General features: G+C 37.8%; 1 protein-coding gene across 1 annotated transcript in view; it reads right to left on the bottom strand.

Annotated features, from left to right (window-relative positions):
- Positions 1-23,587, bottom strand: part of LOC115210606 (cubilin-like) — a 267,655-nt gene that overhangs the window by 105,106 nt on the left and 138,962 nt on the right. The window contains exons 36-43 of the mRNA XM_036502575.1: positions 22,197-22,298; positions 21,870-22,094; positions 16,297-16,429; positions 14,006-14,205; positions 11,442-11,614; positions 7,409-7,598; positions 6,161-6,364; positions 1,457-1,585 (exon numbers count right to left, since the gene is read on the bottom strand). Coding sequence (XP_036358468.1) covers positions 1,457-1,585; positions 6,161-6,364; positions 7,409-7,598; positions 11,442-11,614; positions 14,006-14,205; positions 16,297-16,429; positions 21,870-22,094; positions 22,197-22,298 — 1,356 coding nt within the window. The remainder of the gene's footprint in view (positions 1-1,456; positions 1,586-6,160; positions 6,365-7,408; positions 7,599-11,441; positions 11,615-14,005; positions 14,206-16,296; positions 16,430-21,869; positions 22,095-22,196; positions 22,299-23,587) is intronic.

The raw sequence follows: 23,587 nt of genomic DNA, 5'->3' as shown, positions 1-23,587 counted from the left end.
TACTTACTTTCAGAATAATGCCTGTTTGACTAATGCAAAGCAAGTGAATTCAGTATGTAGGTTTCTTCTTTATTTCAGTGAAGTTCGCTTAACAGAACAAGAAACAGAAACTTTACTCTTGTACTTGTTTCAGTCATTTGACTGCGGCCATGCTGGAGCACCGCCTTTTAATCGAGCAACTCAACCCCGGGACTTATTCATTGTAAGCCCAGTACTTACTCTATCGGTCTCTTTTGCCGAACCGCTAAGTGACGGGGTCATAAACACACCAGCATCGGTTGTCAAGCAATGTTGGGGGGACAAACACAGACACACAAACACACACATGCATATATATATATATATATATACATATATACGACGGGCTTCTTTCAGTTTCCCTCTACCAAATCCACTCACAAGGCTTTGGTCAGCCCAAGGCTATAGTAAAAGACACTTGCCCAAGGTGCCACGCAGTAGGACTGAACCCGGGACCATGCGGTTGGTAAACAAGCTACTTACTTTCTTGTTGATGTTTAAATAATGTTTTGCATATTTTAACTAGGCATCTTGTTTGAATTAAGAAAGTTTTAGTCAAAAAGTTTTGTTTCTGCTGAAAAATGCTCACTTCAAAGATAATCAACTAAAGCAATGATTATAGAAAGGAAAAAAAAAATATATATATATATAAACATATATATATATATATATATATATATCACCGCGACCAACCAGGCTATCAGATGTTGCTACACACCGCTGGTCACAATACGCTTCGCATTGTTTTAACCTTCAAATTATGCCACCCTGCTGGCTAAGCGAGCAGGCTAACAGAAGAAAGAGTGAGAGAAAGTTGTGGAGAAAGAGTACAGCAGGGATCGCCACCATCCCCTGCCGGAGCCTCGTGGAGCTTTAGGTGTTTTCGCTCAATAATCACTCACAACGCCCAGTCTGGGAATCGAAACCGCGATTCTACAACCGCGAGTCCGCTGCCCTAACCACTGGGCCATTACGCCTCCACACATATATATATATATATATATATATATATATATATATAAAGTTAATCCAAACAAGAAAGCACAAGAAAACACAACAACGCGAGGACGTGGAACAAATATAGTATTATTTGACGCTCAGGAAAGAAGGAAAGAAGGAGGGTTTAACGTTTCGACCGGAGCTCTTCATCGGAAACATAGGAGAAAGGAAAGATCCAGAGAAGGGAAGACAGAGGAAAAAAAAAAAAAAAATCGATAAATATAAATATATATATATATACATATATATTCAACTAAAATTATCAGAACGGCATATAATCACCAGCTGATATAAGTTGTTACATTCTGAAGAAACTGCCTATGATATGCTTGTAAGTATATACATATGTAAGTATATACATATGCCTCTATATATATGTAAAGTAGAGCTCTCTCTCTCTCTCTCTAAAAGATGCCAAGATCAGATAAACCTTACTTACCTTTTTTATATTCCAGACTAAATCCACTTCCATTGTTGCTTCCATCAGATCTAAAGTGGATCATCATTACGTTGGAATATGAATGTATTGGTCCTTTTACCTGACTCATTCTACAATAACGTCTGTACACTAAAAAACAAATTAATTATATATACAGTTATAAACAATTAACCAATGATACAACAGTGGAGACATGAAAACTACAAAAACAAATGAAATGACTACTACTACTGCCAACAGTGAAGGCATATAGCTTAGTGGTTAGAGCATCAAGCTTACAATCATGAGGTTGTGAGCTCGAATCTCGGACCGGGCTGCGTGTTGTGTTCTCGAGCAAGGCACTTTATTTCACGTTGCTCCAGTTCACTCAGCTGTAGAAATGAGTTGCGACGTCACTGGTGCCAAGCTATATCGGCCCCTTTGCCTTTCCCTTGGATAACATTGGTGGAGTGGAGAGGGAAGGCTGCTATGCATGGGTGACTTCTGGTTTTTCATAAACAACCTTGCCCAGACTTATGCCTCAGAGAGTAACTTTCTAAGTCCGATCTCATGGTCATTCATGACCGAAATGGGTCTTTACCCTTATACTACTACCAACAGCATACAGCTTTTGTCCGTATGCAAATAGTATGTGGGTAAATTCTTCCAAAAAACACCAGATAAAATACAGACATTCAGATACATTTCAGCAAACAACTCCCTAATTCAGTGGGTTATGGTGTCCCAAAAACAAAACTTAAAAGACTATTCTGGGTAATTACTATTAAGTTAGACATGGCCTGGGCCAATAATGGTTAAAACTTAGATAAGTTATAATATCACCGTGATCACCGTGACCGACCAGGCTATCAGATGTTGTTACACATCGCTGGTCACAATGCGCTTCGCATTGTTTTAGCCTTCAAATGACGCCATCCCGCTGGCTAAGCGAGCAGGCCAACAGAAGAAAGAGTGAGAGAAAGTTGTGGCGAAAGAGTACAGCAGGGATCGCCACCACCCCCTGCCGGAACCTCGTGGAGCTTTAGGTGTTTTCGCTCAATAAACACTCAGAACGCCTGATCTGGGAATCGAAACCACGATCCTACCACCGTGAGTCCGCTGCCCTAACCACTAGGCCATTGCGCCTCCAAGTTATAATATATATGGTTAAATGTCACTCAGTTCAACATTAATATTGACAGGCTTCAAAAACTACTTTTGCTGCCCATCCATCTTTCTCTCTGGTAGATCATATAATACTTTGTAAACAATTTGAATTTATGTGCTACAAGTGATCAAACCAATTTAACCTTCTGACAAGATTTTTGACACTAAACACACTGAAGTGGTTTCTTGACTCTGGTAATAACATTCTAGCTGAATATTTTGCTAGGTTTAATTTTTAAATTGTTGTTTTGAATAAGACAATTTTAAAATTTCAATATTAACAGAGAGAAATTTGTCCATAGATACTTAGAATATTCAAGTTTCCATTGTGCTAATGCTTAGACTCAAATCTCTATATATAAAGCTGAAGTTGTCTGTGTGTGTGTGTGGCAGGTTTGGTAGCCTTCAACTAACACTATCTCCTCCAAGACCCTGCAGCGAAAGTTGACCAAAATTGAGAGTATGATAGAAGAAGGCTTGCTCTTCCTTCAGTAGAAGAAAAAAATTCAAATCAGACCATGTTAAGACCAAAAATTATTTACATCAAAAAGGTGCTTTTTTTTCTATGAAAATCCCTATTTTTTACGATTTTGTGACTGCTGTGTCGCCATTTTTCGGTGTATTTCAACCAGTAAATGTTCACTTTAAGAGAATAACAAGCTACATAATACAAAATTTTTACTTTTCAAAAATTCCAATTCTAAAGAGTTGAAAAGAAAACAAACCCGAGCAACGGTGGGCTATACTGCTAGTACATAATACAAACAAAATAAACTACTTGGCCAGTATGATCCACTGCATCATCACTAAAGTGAATCAAGATACAAATACAATTATAAGTTTCCCCACTGAATTTGAACACCCCAAAATAACTTACAAAACATTTGTCAAGTTTTAAAGGACTGTCAATACTTTGACTATTAAAAACTTAATGTATAAGCTTCCACCTTCAACTGAACAATATCTTCTCAACTAAGCTAGCTGTACTCCACAGAAATCTTTATATATAAAAGTGAAGTTGTGTGTGTCTGTCTCCTACGATTTAGATTCCTAACTACTCCCACATTTTGCGGTGCAGTTTAACCAAAACCGGGTATCTTATAGTCGTGATTCATATCGAGCCCTTCTGGATATTAGCGCATGTCTTTGATGAGTCTACGATTAAAAAAAAATTTACCATCAATTTTTTCCCATTTTTAATGCATGTTTTTGCTATTATATAAGGGAAGTAACTCTCTAAAAATTTATTATTAAATCTCAGAACATAAAAAGCTACAGTAACACCCCCCCCTTTGTGGTTAGCCATATTGAGATGGCTATTATACTTTACATCTCTAAAAATGCTTATATAGTTATTTCCCTTACAAACCCGAGCAATGCCGGGTGATACTACTAGTAATATATAAATAAAATCATACATTTTTGTTATAATAAAATAAAAACTGACAGTACAGTTCTATATTTAAGAGATGAGGAATTATGTGCCGGTGGCACGTAAAAAGCACCATCCGTTCGTGGCCGTTGCCAGCCTTGCCTGGACCCAGTGCCAGTGGCACGTAAAAAGCACCATCCGTCCGTGGCCATTTGCCAGCCTCGCCAGGCCCCCCCTGCCGGTGGCACGTAAGAAGCACCATCTATCCGTGGCCGTTTGCCAGCCTCGTCTGGCCCCCGTGCCGGTGGCACGTAAAAAGCACCATCCGATCGTGGTTGTTTGCCAGCCTCGTCTGGCACCTGTGCGGGTGGTACGTAAAAAGCACCCACTACACTCACAGAGTGGTTGGCGTTAGGAAGGGCATCCAGCCGTAGAAACACTGCCAGATCAGACTGGGCCTGATGCAGCCTTCTGGCTTCACAGACCCCAGTTGCACCATCCAACCCATGCTAGCATGGAAAGCGGACGCTAAATGATGATGATGATGAATGTAAAGATTGAAAAAATTATTCTAAGTATTTTGCCTAACATACTAACAGCTCTGCCAGCTCGCTGCCTTAGCAAGCAGGGATAATATCATGCAACATGTATTTATATACACAGGTTCTTTCATGTTCATCAGGCGCCAGCCAGAAGATGGTTTAAGTTGCTCACTAATATCACTTCTGGCACTTTTAGCAGCACAGAACCACCAACTGAGATAGAAGCAAATGCTTGAAACAATGTCAGATAGTCCTGAATCTAGTAGATATACTCTCTTTCTCTTTTACTCTTTTACTTGTTTCAGTCATTATGACTGCGGCCATGCTGGAGCACCGCCTTTTAGTCGAGCAAATCGACCCCAGGACTTATTCTTTGTAAGCCTAGTACTTATTCTATACATCTCTTTTGCCGAACCACTAAGTAACGGGGACATAAACATACCAGCATCAGTTGTCAAGCAATGCTAGGGGACAAACACAGACACACAAACACACACACGCATATATATATATATATATATATATATATATATATATATATATATATATACGACGGTCTTCTTTCAGTTTCCGTCTACCAAATCAACTCACAAGGCTTTGGTCGGCCCGAGGCTATAGTAGAAGACACTTTCCCAAGGTGCCGCGCAGTGGGACTGAACCCAGAAGTGTATGGCTGGTAAGCAAGCTACTTACCACACAGCCACTCCTGCACCTATATATAATCAAATTGATGACCAAATCCTTTAAAAAGCCTTGATAGCTATTTCCAACAGGAGAACATAGTCTAATTACATTTTTTATCAATATTAGATCTTCTTCCAGTCAAGTATTTCTTCTGATTTCTCCAAGGAAATCCTTAGCTCTATCATACAAAATTACATTGATCTTTTAGACTAAATGTTTGCATCAAAATTACTAGACTAATTACTACATAACTAACTGATATTTCTTTCTTGCTTTATTCTTGAAACTGCAAAGAAGGTCTACTGTGATTCAGTTTTGGTTATATCTTGGATAACAGCATAGTTATAACAGCATAGTTTCTCACCCTTCCTTAGTTATAGCATGCAAATAAAATGCATGTTACAGAGTGACTTTTGACTGTGCTAAGAAATTAATAGATGGAACCACTGAAAGAGGTTAAATGTCATCTACCAGAGACTCAATACAGTATCAATGATGCAATATAAACTCATGCTATTAGATAGTAGCAATTGAACAAGGGACATTACTTTTTGTAAGGTTATATTCCATATTTGAAAACCAAACTTAAATTGTGTAGTGCTAAACTTTAAAACCAGATTAAGTACAAGCTCAAATTTCTTATAACCAACTCAGTAATTTTATCTTCCATCAAATTTGACCCTTTAGCATTTGAACCGGCCATAAGTATTCTGCCTGTTTTATGTTCAAACTAGCCATATCTGGTCTCTCACACCAACCCTACAATATCAAGATTAACAGCTACCTCATCAAAATCTCATAGCTACAAGATAATGCATGATTAGTTCAAAACAATGTGGATTAAAAAGGATTAACTTTGGCAGAATAATGCGAACACTAAAGGGTTAAAGAGGGATAATAAAGCAATATTAGTGATAATACTTGAGTGCATAGATTAACAGTTAATATTTGTCTACTTACTTCGTGTAAAGTAAAGATAATCTCTATAGCAATTTCGCTCCATATTCAGGTCTGTAATATTTATTGAAATTTTGAATCCAACATCAGTTCGAATTGTCCATAAATAATTCAAATTGGGTTTATAACCATTCGGGTAGCCAGGAGATGTGATGACTTTTGGTTCACTAAAAGCTCTAAAACTGTACACATTTCGCTGTCTTAGGACTGTAATTAACAAAGAATCAAAGGCATAAATACATAATCTTTGAAATACATATGTTATATACAATGAAGATAAAAAGAAAAATATGTATATTCTGTTGATTGAAACCAAAAGGGAGACAACTATTTCGTTAATGATAAATATCTTATACTTAGAACTTCACACAGACTTTAATTCATCTCTTAACCAGAACCTAACAGACTTTAAGGAAATTGGAGGAATATATTTTTGCATCAATAATCCCTATTAAAATACATATAAATGTATTAGTATGTGTATGAGTTGTAAAGACTTGTTAGTTTTTATTGTATCCACTACACATTGTGTTCTTGAGCAAGATACTTTATTTTCCATTGCTCCAGTTCACTCAGCTGTAGAAATGAGTTGTACCATCATTGATGCCAAGCTGTATCAGCCTTTGTCTCCCTTTGGATAACATCAGTGGTGTGGATCGAGGAGGCTGGTATGCATGGACGACTGCTAGTCTTCCATAAACAACCTTGCCCAGACTTGTACCTCAGAAGGTAACATTCTAGGTGCAATCCCATGGTCATTCATGACCAAAAGGGGTGCTTACATTACTTACACAATGGACTCAGAATCCTTCATCCTTTATCACTTCAATGTCCTCCAAAAGCTTAAAGCCTTTCACGGGTTGAGGAGAGATACCATTATCAATGGTATCCCAACAGTGGTATCCCAAAATGAGAAGGTAAAAACATATGGGTTTCCCAATTATTGTTAGTACCAACCATTACAAATCATATATAGGACTTGAGCCAAAGAGAGGAGGTTTTATATGGTCATTTAATCGGCAAGAAATAGCAGCCAAATGCCCCTCAAATCACAAGCTATCGTCTTAAAAAGAATCCAGAAGAACATACGCCAAATTGCAGTCTGTATACACTTTTCTTAAAAATAAGACAGGATGATCATGGCTGGAATGTTTTGATCAAATATCCTGTTATACAAAGATTACTTGGACTTAAATCACATCAACAACATATATAACACAAGTTGAATATAAGAAAACACAGTTAACTCACCGTTCATATTAATCATAATCGAAGCTGTTATATTGTCCACTGCTGTCCAATTGAGTGAAAACTCTTGTTTGCGATTTGCAAATGGAACATACTTCAGATAGACTTGGTTTGAAGAACTTGCTATTTTCACAGCCTCATCTTTACAATACTTACCCAATAGTGGACTATTGCGAGTACCACCATCATGGATCTAAGATAAACACAAGAAAAGTAATTAAAGTACAAAATAATGTATAGAGACAAATGGAAAAAAATATATACATATATGATAGATAGATAGATAGATAGATAGATAGATAGATAGATAGATAGATAGATAGATAGATAGATAGATAGATAGATAGATAGATAGATAGATAGATAGATAGATAGATAGGTAGATAGATAAATAGGTAGATAGATAGATAGATAGATAAATAGGTAGATAGATAGATAGATAGATAGATAGATAGATAGATAGATAGATAGATAGATAGATAGATAGATAGATAGATAGATAGATAGAGAGGGAGAAAGAGAGAGGGAGAGATAAGTGAAAGAAAATAGAATGAATGACATGTTTTTATTTAAAATCCCTACAATTGTTTCAGCATATTTTTACACTCACAGTACATGGATGAGATGTTTACTCACTACTATCCATCCAAGGTCTAAAATACACTTCATCAGGTGATTGTTTAAATAAATCCTTATAAGGTCCAACAGTCAATTCACTCAGAGTGAGAATGTATACCCAAAGTAACGTATTATTGCATTGGCAACTAAGTTCCTGCATTTTTTTTAAATTTTGGAATTTATTGCGTTTTTAAATTTTGGAATCTATTTTTTTTTTGAGAATTCTATCTTTGAATCATTTTGCAATCTATTTTGTTTTTTTTTTCTAGTTAATTTTAGTTAATTTTGGTTTATTTTCAGATCATTAAAATGGAATGTCAAGTTACGAAAAATGAGCATTTTCAACACCTCCTTCTTTCTGCTTTTAATCAAGGTTCTAAGGCCGCAAAAGCTGCTCGCAATGTTTGTGCTGTGTATGGAGAGGGGGCCATAGCTGAAAGAACTGCTCGTGATTGGTATGCCAAGTTCAAAAATGGAAATTTTGACCTCAAAGATGCACCTCATTCTGGCCATCCAGTTGAGTTCGATGAAGAACGATTAAACCAACTTTTGCACAAAAATTCTTATCAAACGACAAGGGAACTGGCAGAGAAAATGGAATGCTCCCACACTGCTATAGAGAAGCATCTTCACTCGATGGAAAAGGTTCAAAAGTATGGAGCATGGGTTCCGCATGCTTTAAGTGACAACAACAAAAATCAATGAGCCACAATTTCCACTGGTTTGCTTGCTTGTCACCACTCAACCCATGGACACAAGCAACGATTTCTTTACTGAATGGGGTGATGCGCCAATGTGGATTTGGGATTCCATGGTGTGGGTTGGATCACCTGACTGACCTCAATTTCACCGATGACATCGTGCGCCTCAGAGCGATGAAGAATGTCACTCACACAATGACAGAGAGATTGGAAAGAGAGGCGGCCAAGATAGGACTCCACTTAAATGCAAACAAGATGAAAATCATGAGGATTGGATATGTCAGTGGGGACAACAATGGCATCCCCTTGATGATTGGACAACACCAAATCAAGGAAGTTGATGAGTTCATCTATTTGGGCAGCATCGTGGCAAATGATGGAGATGCCAAATGCAACATTGCCTGCCGGCAATGAGAAGGACTTGGCTGTCTTTCAAAAAAGGCTCAAACACATCTGGGCAGACAGAGCAATCTCCACCAAGACCAAAGAGCACCTCTTCAACAGCATCGTCCGACCATCGGCAATATATGCGGCGGAAACGTGGAAGACATCTGCAAAGATTGCGCAAAGACTCAACGTATTTCAGCTACAATGCCTCTAGTGCAGTGCTTTTCAAACTTTTTGCTGGAGTGGAACCCCAAGGAAACATTCCACTGGCTCGAGGAACTCCTGTGCAATAATTTAATAGTCCTATGCACACATATCTGCACAGGAGAATTAAAAATTACTGCCGATTTTAGCAGTTTTGTAGCTTCTTGCAGAACCCCTGGACTGTACTGGCGGAACCCTAAGGTTCCGCGGAACCCTGGTTGAAAACCACTGCTCTAGTGGATACTGCAAATATCATACCAGGACCACATCACCAATGACGAGATACATTGCCAAACTGATACCCGTCCACTCCATGACTTTGTTACTGAGCACTGCTTGTGATTTGCAGGCCATGTCCTCCAATTACCATTATCGCAGCATGTGAAAGCTGCCATTCTGTAGAAGCCAGTGAGTGGCAAGAAAAAAGAAGGGCAACCAAAAGCAACCTGGTGCTACACGTTCAGTGATGACCTCAAAGCCATTAACATTTCATGGGATGAAGCTGAAATCACCACGGTTGACTGACCACATTGGGGAAGCCTTGCCGCCCAATGCACTGCACAGTGCAGGAGGACCTAAGACCTAATAAGCTGCTTACATATATTCTTATTATTTTCACTGTTTATATCAATATTAATATATGTTGGGTTGAAAGTCTAATCCACATACAAAGTAGTGTGTATACAGCTATATATATATATATATATATATTATATATATATACACACACATGTATGTACATATGTATGTACGTATGTATGCATCCATCCATCCATCCTTAGTTCCATGTAAAGATATCTCGACTCCAACTCCCTACCCCTACATAATTACTACTGTATCTTTAATAACTCCACCATAAAAATTTCATATTCCACAACTCCAAATCCAGGATCTACAGGGTTGCCAAAAAGTCACAAGATTATTTCGAAATATAATAACCCTTTCGTTTATTAAACATTCACATTTATTCTTTTACAAAAAATAAACACACTTTTTGGAAAACACTTTTAATTAAATCCTTCAAATGGTCATCATTTCATTCTTGACAATGGCAGGCTCTTTCTAAAGAGTGTTTTCATCACCATTCGTAATGTTTCTTGGCTTATTCCTTCAGTTTTTTTGTGGATGTTGACCTTAAATTGTTCAACAGTTTGAGGTTTGTTACAGTATACGCTGTCTTTCAGATATCTCCACAAGAAAAAGTTTAGAATTGTTAAATAAGGTGAGCATGAAGGCCAATTGGAATTTCTCAAAATTATCCTTCTTCCAGAAATTTGCCTCAAGAATTCCATTGTCAAGGGATCTATATGGACAGTAGCCCCATCTTGCTGCCATTATACATTTGATGTATTCTCAACTGTAGGGTGCAAAAAATGTTCCAGTGTGTCCTGATACCTACCTTCTGTGATGGTTAGTGCATTTTTCTGCCTCATCCTCAAAGAAGAACCAAGAACTTTTTTCATACGTACCCTGCACCAAACTGTTATTTTTAAGTTATTTCACACTGGTGAACTATTCTTGGGATTTTAGTGCCCCAAAATCAGATATTTTATTTATTGACAAAGCCATTTAGATGAAAGTGGGCCCTGGCTTTAATTCCTGTGCTAGCTGCATTTTATGCAGGAATAAATTCAGCATCCTTTGTATCCTTTGTAATGAGTGTCAGGATATGTCCAGCTGCTGGAACTGCCTTCAGGTTAATGCTGAAGGCTCTTCATCAATGCTCCATTGCACATGCTGAATGTTATCCTAAGACCTCATGGAACATAGCCTTTCTGCACATGGTAAGTCAATCACAGCCCCCTGTGATTCAAACTGCTGAATAAATTGAGTATTGCTTGTTGAAAAGGTGGTTCTTTGGCCCCAAAATGATGAATGTAAGCTCTTTGGGTTAGCCGAATTGACCGTTGATTTTGTTGATAGAATTTGGTTATTTTTACTCATTCTGTTGTGAATCTCTCCATGCTTATTTGCCAAGAATAAAATATTTAAGGTAGCCAAATCTGTTAGCTTCAGATGCTTACTATAATTGGCAGTTTTGAAATAAATTTTAAAAATTATGAGAAAGGTACTAAATTATGAAAAAGGTACTAAACATTGGAAAAAAAATAAAAAATAATTTCTACCTCTAAATAACCCACACAGTCATTTTCAAAGATAAGGAACTTCATTCGAAATAATGACAGAAACACCACCAAGTTATTTGCCACAGTAATTGTCCACTCAGTAACCTCGTAAGGTGCATCCCATGCAGGAATAATGATTGAGCCAGAACTTCCAGTCAAATCTCCACCAAATTCTGAAAATAAATATTGTTGCTAATTTTGATGTTAAATGGTATTATACTATACATTTAATACAGTGTTGTTAAATGATATTATACTATGCATTATATGATAATGTTATTATATTCAATTTTCAATATAATAGAGGGAGACATATTTACAAACTATGGGTAAACATGTAACAAAAGCCTGACAATATATGTTATATTGATCAAAATATGTTTAACCCTTTCGTTACTGTATTTATTTTGAGATACTCTGTGTTTCTTTGAATTATTTTAAATATAACAAAGAATTTAGTAAAATAACTTAGTTATCATTAAGATAGTATTAGGAATATAAATCGTGACTAAGGTTTGGTGGTATATTTTTATGCAAAACTTATGAAAACAAGACATTTGTACTACAGAGCCAGAGCTGGTTTTGGCCGGGTTGGTAACAAAAGGGTTAAGAGAAGTTTCAATAGTATTTGCATTCTCATCAGTTTTAGTACATCCCAAATAAGTCCAATTGATAATTTTGATTCAAAATATGACTGGCATAAAAAACCAGAATATAAGAAATTTATCTGAACTGGATTAAAGAATGCTTTGGAACTGCCTGGATAGTAAATGCTGTCAAAGGTGTAGTATTCCAGTTTACCAAACTTGCCCCTTTGCAAAATGAGAAAGAGAGAGAGCGAGATAGACAGACACAGAGAGAGGGAGATTATAACTATAAATGTATGAACACTTCTGTCATTTTTGCTTTTTTAAAGGTGACTTAAAAATAAAGCAAAGGAAGGAATAAGAAGAGCTCACATAAAAACTTTTCAAGGAATGTTTAAGCACCTATCATTATTGTAGACTTATTTGTTTGCAGTAACTGACCTGAGATGAATTGTTGCACATTGGTCATCACATACAACCAGAGCAAGGATGTTATGATTGTTGTCTGAATACAGGAATCATCATCATCATTTAACGTCCGCTTTCCATGCTAGCATGGGTTGGACGATTTTGACTAAGGGCTGGCGAACCATATGGTTGCACCAGGCTCCAGTCTTGATTTGGCAGAGTTTCTACTGCTGGATGCCCTTCCTAATGCCAACCACTCCAAGAGTGTAGTGGGTGCTTTTTACATGCCACCAGCACGGGGGCCAGTCAGGCGGTACTGGCAGCTTGAATCCTTTTACACATGCCACCAGCACAGGTGCCAGTAAGGCGACTTTGGTAATGATCACGCTTGAATGGTGCCCTTTTATGTGCCACTGGCATGGAAGCCAGTTGGCTGCTCTGGCAACGATCACACTCGGATGGTGCTCTTGGCACCCTACTGGCACGGGTACAAGTGCCAGTAAGGCAACACTGGTAATGATCACGCTCAAATTATATATATGTTATATATTCTAATCTTTGCCCTTAACTATAGTGCCTACATACAGCTTAGTAGACTTAGCCAGAAGATTTTCAACATCTACTGATTAAGTCCTCCAGCTTCTACTTGGGTTTTGACCAAGGTCAGAAGTGCAACACTGACAACGGACCAGTTGTGACATTGCAGAAGTATCAAAAAAACCAAAACCAAGTCTGATATCTAGCAACAACTTATAGAACACAAAGTACAAAATAAAGACACCATATCTTCCAATCAGAAGAACTATAGAGCCTAATGATAAAAACAAATACACTAACTATACAGATGGGAATCCAAGAATTAAATCAAGGTAGAAAATGCTCTTAAAGTAGATGAGTATTAAAATAAGGAATAAAATAAGAGGTATTTATTACTTGTTAGTTCATAGTATCTTTCTAGTATCTGATGCTGAAGAGGAAATAACCACTCTGAAATGCATGCATCCATTAGTCCGAGTAAAAGGCATTCTGACTTGGTGTGTTTATACCTATTTGTCTACAGTGAGAGATTTTCTCCATCTTCCAGTCAGAAGAACTATAGACTCTAATGATTATTAATAAATACTCTAAATATATAGATGGGAATCCAAAAATTAAATCAAGGTAGAAAATGATTTTATGGCAGATGAGTATTAAAGTTCTCAATCACTATTTGTATAAAAAGGATATGATGATTCAGAAAGGATGGATGATAAAAGGTTACAATTTAATAGTAATGTGATGTATAATGAACAAAAATGCTTCATATTCATTTAACTTAGAACAATGGCTTTAACTGAGGACCAAAACTCTGCTACAGAATGACAAAATATTTAAGCAGTTAATGTTAACTTGAAACATACAAAATAATGTAACTGAGAGGATGAAATTGTTTAACAATAGACAATTAGAAAGCAGAGTATAATCATGAAGGAAAGACATTTCTTTCAAAGAATATCTTGGAAAATAAAGAAGCAAAAGAAATATTTCAAAACAATAATACTTGTACCAATTAAATACAAAAATACCCACTTTGAGAAAAATGTGCCACAAATCCTTGGCCCTTTATTTCATCATCTGAGCGAAATTTTAGCCATAAACCATCAGTAGCTGAGATATTACGAGGAAACGTACTTCCACAAAACCGACCAATAATGTTTCCACCTGCATTTTCATGTCTTGATTCAAGGTAGTCTTTATTGCAAAACTCATGATATTCAAGATTAAAAACACTGCAAAAGATAAATTCAATTATTGATAACAATTGCTCAAATTTAGTAGTGGTAAAAAGTAAAAAAAATATCATTCATTCATCCATCTTCCCCAGCAACTGTTCCTATGGGATGACGTCAGCAGCTGGGGAACTGACCGGAACTGGGGTTGAGCGGAAGGGGCAGCCGTCAGGCGTGCGCAGTGAGTGGCAATCTCTGCCTTTCGAACAAGGGTTGTCGATGAGTTAAGACGGGTGAACACGTTGCTAAGGTTGGGTGAAGCAGCTGCTATCTTTAGCGTTTGGGTCGGGCTGTGTCGAAGGATCCGTTACCACTGAGGGGTCCCCATCAGAGCGAAGAGAAGGTAGGTGCCTTTATATTCGAATCTCTCGCACACACCACAGTTCCTAGTTTATAAGAGTATTTTTCAGGCATCTCTTCCAAAGGGACCCATCAGAAGCAGTGATCATTACACATTCTGAATAAATTCTCTAGCATAACCAATTGAGGCTATGAATATTATCCACCCCAACCAGATGATTTTGCTAGAAGAATCCACTTTACAATTCTTTCCAATGTTATTCTAATCATATGGATGCAGTGCCAGTGTTGTGACCTCTCAATATTGAGTGGTAACCTGACCTGGAGAGACTCCCTGGTCTCTGATTGACACACCCTGTCAAGTAACATTACTTTAGAGATCCTTCAGATGAACCCCATTCTGGCTGTTTGTGTTCACATTAGTACTCATTCAGTCATTATCCAACATTCATGAGCATAGGTGTGGATACATATGGTTTGTTTACATCTCCATAACTTGACAGTTCAGCAAAAGAGACTAATAGAATAAGGACCAGACTTAATAAGTACTAGGGACAATTTGTTTGACTAACCCCTTCAATGTAGTGGCCCAGCTTAACCACAGTCCAATGGGTGAAACAAGTAAAAAGATAATGTAGGAAAAAAGATATATATATATATATATAATATAGAGGGCATTATTACACATAAATGCCACACGCTAAGAGGGACTTTTAAAGTCATTACTACCAAAAATAAACGTTTATTTTCGGTAGTAATGACTTTGAAAGTTCCTCCTAGCGTGTGGCATTTATGTGTAATAATGCCCTCTATATAATATGAATAAATATTTTCAAGTGAAAAGATTTTCAGATTTTTTCTCTTATGAGGTTTTTCACGCTAACTACCTGATAATTTCTTGTTAAGATTTCTTATTAAGATTTTATCCTTAATTGTTAAATTATATATATATATATATATATATACATACATATATATCCCCATCAGTCTGATTAGAGGATGCTTCAAACTGACTTGGTGCATTTACACCTATTTGTCTACAGTGAGAAATTTTTTCCAAGACAAAATACAGTGAATGGCTTACTTACAGGTTCAAATATGCCTCAAGCTTATTTGAACTAGTAACAATTTTGTATTTATACTCATCACTTGCTTAGCACTTCTTTTCCGTATTCTATTTACAGCAAGCTACTAATTAGCACATCCAAGCACAGAATGATGACAGGAATAAAATAAGAGGTTTTTATCACTTGTCAGTTTGTAGCATTCCCCTTTCTGGTATCTGATGCTGATGAGGAAATAACGACTCTGAAATGCATGCACCCATCAGTCCGATTAGAGGATACTCTGAATTGACTTGGTGTGTTTACACCTATTTGTCTACAGTGAGAAATTTCTCCATAACAAAATACAATAAATGGCTTTCTTACAGGTTCAAATAGGCCTCAAGCATATTTGTACTGGCATAATTCTTCTTCTTCTACTACTACTACTACTACTACTACAACAGCAGCAGCAACAACAACAACAGTAGCAACAACAACAACAGCAACAACAATAACAACAGCACTTTCTAATTTGGGCACAAGGCTAGCAATTTTGATGGGAGGGAGTTGGGTGGTACCATGAAACCCAGTACTTGACTGCTACTTTAATGTCCCTACAAGGAAGAAAGGCAAAGATAACAATAACAACAACAGCAGCAACAATAACAATTCTTTGTCATTAGAATCAATCATTATTGTATAATATTTATTATGAATATTTGAAGAAAGTGAAACGTCAACCTACCTGAATGCTACCTGTACCTTATTGCCAGGTGAATTTATAAGATTCCAAATACACATTATATCAAGAGGATAGTTTTCTGGGTAAAATGGTGTACTGAAAGATCCAGTGCCAGCATGATATTTTCCACCACAACCTAATTGATACAAAGAATTTACAAACTCGTAAATCAAATACAACAATGATGATTGTTTTAAACCCACTGAATAATTATTTTATCATATTTTAACCCTTTTGTTACCATATTTATTTTGAGATGCTCTGTGTTTCTTTCAATTATTTTAAATATAACAAAGAATTTAGTAAAATAACTTAGTTATCATTCAGCTAGTGTAGGGAACATAAATTGTGACTAAGGTTTGGTGGGAGAGTTTAATTCAAAACTTATGAAAACAAGACATTTGTATTACAGAGCCAGAGGTGGTTTCAACCGGGTTGATATCAAAAGGGTTAAGAATTGTTTCTCTATCATATATTTTAACCCTTTTGTTACCGTATTTATTTTGAGATGTTCTGTGGTTTCTTTCAATTATTTTAAATATAACAAAGAATTTAGTAAAATAACTTAGTTATCATTAAGCTAGAGTTAAGAACATAAATTGTGACTAAGGTTTGGTGGAAGATTTTAATTCAGAACGTTTGAAAGCAAGACATTTGTACTAGAGAGCCAGAGGCAGTTTCAGCCGGGTTGGTTATAAGAAGAAATGTTACAATGAAGAGTGAAAAGGAAAGAAAAAAGGAAAACAAATCAGAGGAAAAAGATGAAAGATTTATAATCTGGTGTGAATAATGAAAGTTTTTTTATTTTTTTACTTGTTTCAGTCATTTGACTGCGGCCATGCTGGAGCACCGCCTTTAATCGAGCAACTCGACCCCGGGACTTATTCTTTGTAAGCCCAGTACTTGTTCTATCGGTCTCTTTTGCCAAACAGCTAAGTGACGAGGACGTAAACACACCAGCATCGGTTGTCAAGCAATGCTAGGGGGACAAACACAGACACACAAACATACACGCACATATATATATATATATACATATATATACGACGGGCTTCTTTCAGTTTCCGTCTACCAAATCCACTCACAAGGCTTTGGTCGGCCTGAGGCTATAGCAGAAGACACTTGCCCAAGGTGCCACGCAGTGGGACTGAACCCGGAACCATGTCGTTGGTAAACAAGCTACTTACCACACAGTCCAGTTTATCTTATAAAATTGCTTTATAATATCCACTATGCTCTGTTACAGCACCCATGATATGCTACTGGCTGATACTTCAAACTTAGCTCAAACATAAACTAAAGTGTAGCACTGAATATTACTGGTGCCAATGATGAAGCACTGGGTTAGCTACTTATGAATCTTACTTTCACTTCAGGTTTCAACTTCTCCTAAAGATAAATTTCTCTTTCATCATATTGGGGTCAATAAAATAGGTGCTTCTTATATGCTGCGTAAAAGAAATTTACTTTTCTAGAAATCACTACTGCTATTATTATCATCATCATCATCGTTTAACGTCCGTTTTCCGCGCTAGCATGGGTTGGATGGTTCAACCGGGGTCTGGGAAGCCAGGGGCTGCACCAGGCTCCAGTCTGATTTGGCAGTGTTTCTACAGCTGGATGCTCTTCCTAATGCCAACCACTCCGCGAGTGTAGTGGGTGCTTTTTACGTGCCACCTGCACAGGTGCCAGGGGAGTCTGGCATCAGCCACGATCGGTTGGTGATTTTAACATGCCACCGGCACGGAAGCCAGCCAAGGCGGCACTGGCATTGGCCACGTTCGGATGGTGCTTTTTATGTGCCACCGGCACAGAAGCCAGTCAAGGCGGCGCTGGTAACGCCCACGTTCGGATGGTGCTTTTTATGTGCCACCGGCACAGGTATCACAACTACTATTTCCATAACTATTATAATTACTGCTGCTGTTGTTATTGCGACAATTATTGCTGTTATTGTTATCGTTTCTGTTGCAGCAGATGTTGATGTTATTGCTGTTTTTCTGATCACTTTGCTATTCTTGTTACTTAGGTTAATATTCTATTTTTTCATGCTGTTCTGATGAAAGTTACTGTTTCTAACCTATGGAGTATGCTGTTCTATACATGCTCATCAATGGCATTTTGTATGATTTTTACAGAGTGGAAATTGATCTTGGCATTTGTAAGCAACTTTCCATTTATAGTAGCTGCCTTTAAGACACGAAATTCAGGTTGGTAGCAAAAAAATTGTAAGTTCTAGCATTTTGTGCACCCTATCTGCTTTTGCAGCAATATTGAAAGTCTTAATGCAAATAGGACTCTCAGTATTGCAGGGATCAGTGACAGCCTTATTCAATATTTTAACAAGCTTTCATGCAAGAAGCACTTTCACTCAAGCCTAAAATCTTTGAACTTTATTCTGTTGTGTCTGGGGAGATTCATTTTCTTTTTGTGCCTTATAATTTAACACACTCACCAGTAAAATTTCCACTTATTTCATATTTTTATTTTCCTAAAATTTTCGTTGCATCTTGCAACCTTTTCAATAGTCTTGAACTTTACTTAAGTTTTTGAGTTTCTTCCTTTTTCCAAATACTTGATTATTAATTATCAAGATTAAATGGATCAATCTTCCTTTGTCATTTAACTCTTTAGCATTCAGATTTCTCAATCAAATATAATGCTTATTTATTAATATTGTTTAGAATTAATCAAGCATTAACTTGTAGATTTAAGATTTCCATAATATGAGAGTTTTTTGTCTTTTTTGATTTTTTTTAATGACATTGTAGGTAGGTGTGGGAGACTGGTTTGAACATAAAACAGGGAGACTATTTGGGCTGGACGGGGCCAGTTTATGTCTTAATAACATAAACTTACTTTGTACGGTTAAGGCGCAGGAGTGGCTGTGTGGTAAGTAGCTTGTTTACCAACCACATGGTTCCAGGTTCAGTCCCACTGCATGGCACCTTGGGCAAGTGTCTTCTACTATAGCCCCGGGCCGACCAAAGCCTTGTGAGTGGATTTGGTAGACGGAAACTGAAAGAAGCCCGTCCTATATATATATATATATATATATATATATATATATGCGTGTGTGTGTTTGTGTGTCTGTGTTTGTACCTCTAGCATTGCTTGACAACCGATGGTGGTGTGTTTATGTCCCCATTACTTAGCGGTTCGGCAAAAGAGACCGATAGAATAAGTACTGGGCTTACAAAAGAATAAGTCCCGGTGTCGAGTTGCTCGATTAAAGGCGGTGCTCCAGCATGGCCGCAGTCAAATGACTGAAACAAGTAAAAGAGTAAAAGAGTAAAAGAGTATCCCTATACAACTCCCTGTCCAAAACCAAAAAGGGCAAAAGAGAAGCAGACAGAAAATCCTGGTCTGACAACATCAAAGACTGAACAGGTTCCAACGCTGTGACCCTGCTACACACGACAGAGAACAGAGACTGGTGGCAATAGCCGCCTGCAAAAGCATTTAGGGTGGTACCCCAATGACTGGTGGCACCAGTCAAGGAAACTTGATGATGATGGCCTGTTTAAATGCTAAAGAATTAAGTTCTGTGTAACTTCTGACAACTGCATGTAAATTATTTCACGCCTTATAATTTTCAATATTTTGTTTTACTTTTTGCTTTTCTTTGTTTTCTTCTTGCATAAAAACAGACAGGTACACATACAAAAACATACACACACAGTATATAAAAGGGATCACAATCCAGAGTGTGTCCTCATGAAGCACATCAGTGTATTCTAGCCATCTATTGCATGTCTGCAGATGTTTTATTTTTGAGTAGAAAACCAAACATACAAGTTGAAATTTCCACATGCAGGCCACAACAAGTCTGATATCCCCAAGCGGCTCAATGTCAGCCAGATGATTGTCCACAGAGTTATGGAGAGGTTCAAAAATAGGAGAGAACTCAAAGATTGACCTCAAGTTGTTGACCATTGGGCTGTGAGAAAGGTCTTCGAAACTGATTTGAAGCTCAAAATGACTGCACTCATGAAGGACAAGCAACATCTCAGTGGCCACAGTGTCCAGGACTGTCAGGAGGTAGGCAGCAAGAGCTTGAGGTAAGTGGAAAGGCCTCTGCTCACAGACTATATGCAAGAACAATGCCAGGAGCACAATTGTCGCCTTCTCAATGACTTGAAGTGTCATAGCAATGAAATTCTCAGTTTTTTCTGATGAAATCCTTCACAGTCAATCCGGTCATCAACATATGGTCAGCTTTGCGCAGGATATCTCTGAGGTCTGCTACGTGTCCACAACCAGGTACCCAGCCTCCGTGATGATACTCGGTGCTGTGGCTTCAAATGGCAAGAAGATGCCACCAGTGTGGTCCATGGCTGGTTACAGGTTCACTGTAACTGACTACAGGAACATCTTGGCCATGAAAAATCATGGCCTTGGATGAGAAAAATCATGAAGAAGGTGGACTACATCTTTCAGCAGGATGGTGCCCTGGCCCAAATGGCCAAGGTAGTCTAAGAGTAGTTGGGGTTGAACATGAACTTTTGATCAAGGGACTTTTGGCTGCCATAAGATGTAGCGTGCAAGAGATAAAACTGCACTGGTATGGCCATGTAATGCATATGACAGTTGCATCAAGAGGTGCCAATCTCTAATTGTAGAGGGAACAGGTGGAAGGGGAAGACCCAGGAAGATATGGGACAAAGTGGTGAGAAAGGATCCACAAATGTCGGGACTCACAGAAGGGATGACAGGGGACTGAAACTCCTGATTGTTTGCTGTGCTTGAAAAGACACGTCAAGCTAATTAAAAGCATGGTTGCCCTTGTATACTGGCTCTTCCCCTGTGACCCTCTCCAGATGAGCATCCCTAATCTTGCAGGCTCATAGTTGCTGGTACCACGTAAAAAGCACCCAGTACACTCTGTAAAGTGGTTGGTGTTAGGAAGGGCATCCAGCCATAGAAACCATGCTAAAATATATATGGAGCTTGAACAGAACCTTCAGTTGGTCAGCTCCTGTCAAACTGTCTAACCCATGCCAACATGGAAAGCAGATGTTAAATGTTGACGATGATGATGATGATGACAATGATATTGCACACACATACATTGCACACACATACACTCACGGAGTGGTTGGAATACACTTACGGAGTGGTTGGCGTTAGGAAGGGCATCCAGCTGTAGAAACACTGCCAGATAAGACTGGAGCCTGGTGCAGCCTTCTGGCTTCCCAGATCCCCAGTCGAACCGTCCAACCCATGCTAGCATGGAGAACGGACGTTAAACGATGATGATGATACACACACACACATGATTGGGTGCTGAAAAGTTCCTAGCTTTAAGGGTATCATGAAAGGCCTGGTTGGAGGTCTGACCTTCCAAGTTCTTTTACTGGGCTTAGAAAAACTGAAGGATTGCTGCAATAAGTGTTAATCGGACAGGGGAATATTTTGAGTAAAATCATAATTATCTGATCCTCCTGTATTTTCTTTTACCCAAAGCCAGAAATATTTCCACACCCATTGTGTGTTTGTGTGTATGTGTGTGTCTGTCTGTGTGAGTGTGTGTGTGTGTGTGTGTATCTGTGTGTGTGTATAAACAAAGAACTTACTTGATGTAGATGTTGAAAACGTTGCATGGAATATGAGGCTTTCATTTTTCTGGATGATTACATAAAGTGCTGAACCCATAGATGTAATTGTAGGTGGCAATTGTCGACCACAGTATGTTCCAATTACAGGAGCAGCCTCATCAATACCATCCAGAACCTTCACATAGTCTTTCTTGCAATTGATGTCAGCAAAAAATTTTGTGAAATGCAATGTGACACGTTCATCTATTTGGAAAAGAAACAATAAATTTCATTAAAAGACATATCAAATTATTTTAGGCATTTCATACACTATAAATAAACATACAGATAAACAAAAAAACTTACTAGTCTTATTAGCTTCAAGTAACCATCTACATGTTCTTGAGTCTTGCATGTCACTGCTTTGAATCTCTCCTTCAGAAGTTGCATCATATCTGTTACCACACTCTGAATGAAATAAGTTTCAATATTAGCAAATAAAACTTGTTTAAAATCTTGTTAATAATAATCCTGATTCTAACATCTTTGCTTGATGTACCTCTCCCAATTTACCGAAAGTGCTCTAAGGCTTTTGAAATACTGTTTTTTCAAGAGCATGTGATTCTGATACTAGTTTGAAAATCTTAATACTGAAAATTTCCTAAATGCTCGTGAAAGAGCTATCTTCATAATAAAATCCTTAAAAATGTTTCAGCCTGAAAGCTGCGGCCATGCTGGGGCACCACCGTTGAAAGTGCTACACTAGTATGTGAAGCCATCTCTGATACATGGCACTTGGCCAACAAGGAAGTTCGAAGCCGTTGCCCGCATCTGTGTTTCCTGCCGAGGGGTAGGTTCATCTGGAACCCCTGACAAGAAGAGATCTAGTTTAGTTTTAAAGAAACCCACATCCACACCATGCAGGTCTCTCAGGCATTTAGGAAGGAGCTGTGATCCCCTGAAACCCAAGCTGTTGCAGTATCTGGTCCTGTATTTTGATGGTGATGTTGGGATCATTGGCACCATGCAGTGGTGCCCTATTCTGCTGTTGGGGTAAATTTCAATGCCAAAATTCAGGACAAGGTTCTCCAGAATTTTCCAGATGTATATCACTGCATATCTCTCCTGCCTTCATGCCAGGGAGAAGAGTTTTAATACTTTCAGTCTTTCCCAATAGCTGATATATTGCAATGAGACAATCTTTTTAGTGTAGCTTTGCTGGATTGCTTCGAGTTCTGCTGTTAACTTTATATTGTGTGGTGACCATAGTTGGGAGCAGTAGTCCAAGCAGCTGAAGACAAATGTCTTCCAAAGGACCATCAGTGTCTCCTTTTCTCTTGTTCTGAAAGGTCGGAGGTTCCATCCAGCTAGCTAAGTAAACAAAAAGTGCATTGTGAACTCAATGCATCTTTTTCTTTATAATTCCTTAATTCCAAATCAAAATTTCTAATCCCACTAAATATTAGGAAGAAATTATTGTCTCCCTTTAATAACTTCAATCATTAGGGATAAGACATACTATTGGTAAATACTGCTACAACTTCCTAACTGCACATGAAAAATGTTTTAGCAACGGTCTGTCTTTTCTTTAAAAATTAAATTTCTCCATATATTGTTTATATTTCAAAAAGCAAAGTAGCTAGTTCTAAATCTTTATAAGAGACGCAAGTAGTAACAATACTGGACACCTGTCCCCTAGATGCGGGAACATAAAACATATGAAGGATGAGTGGGAAATGAATATATTTACAATTCAA

Source organism: Octopus sinensis, linkage group LG4 (assembly GCF_006345805.1).
Source record: "Octopus sinensis linkage group LG4, ASM634580v1, whole genome shotgun sequence".
Taxonomy (NCBI): Eukaryota; Metazoa; Mollusca; class Cephalopoda; order Octopoda; family Octopodidae; genus Octopus; species Octopus sinensis.
This window is presented reverse-complemented; position numbering and strand designations above follow the sequence as displayed.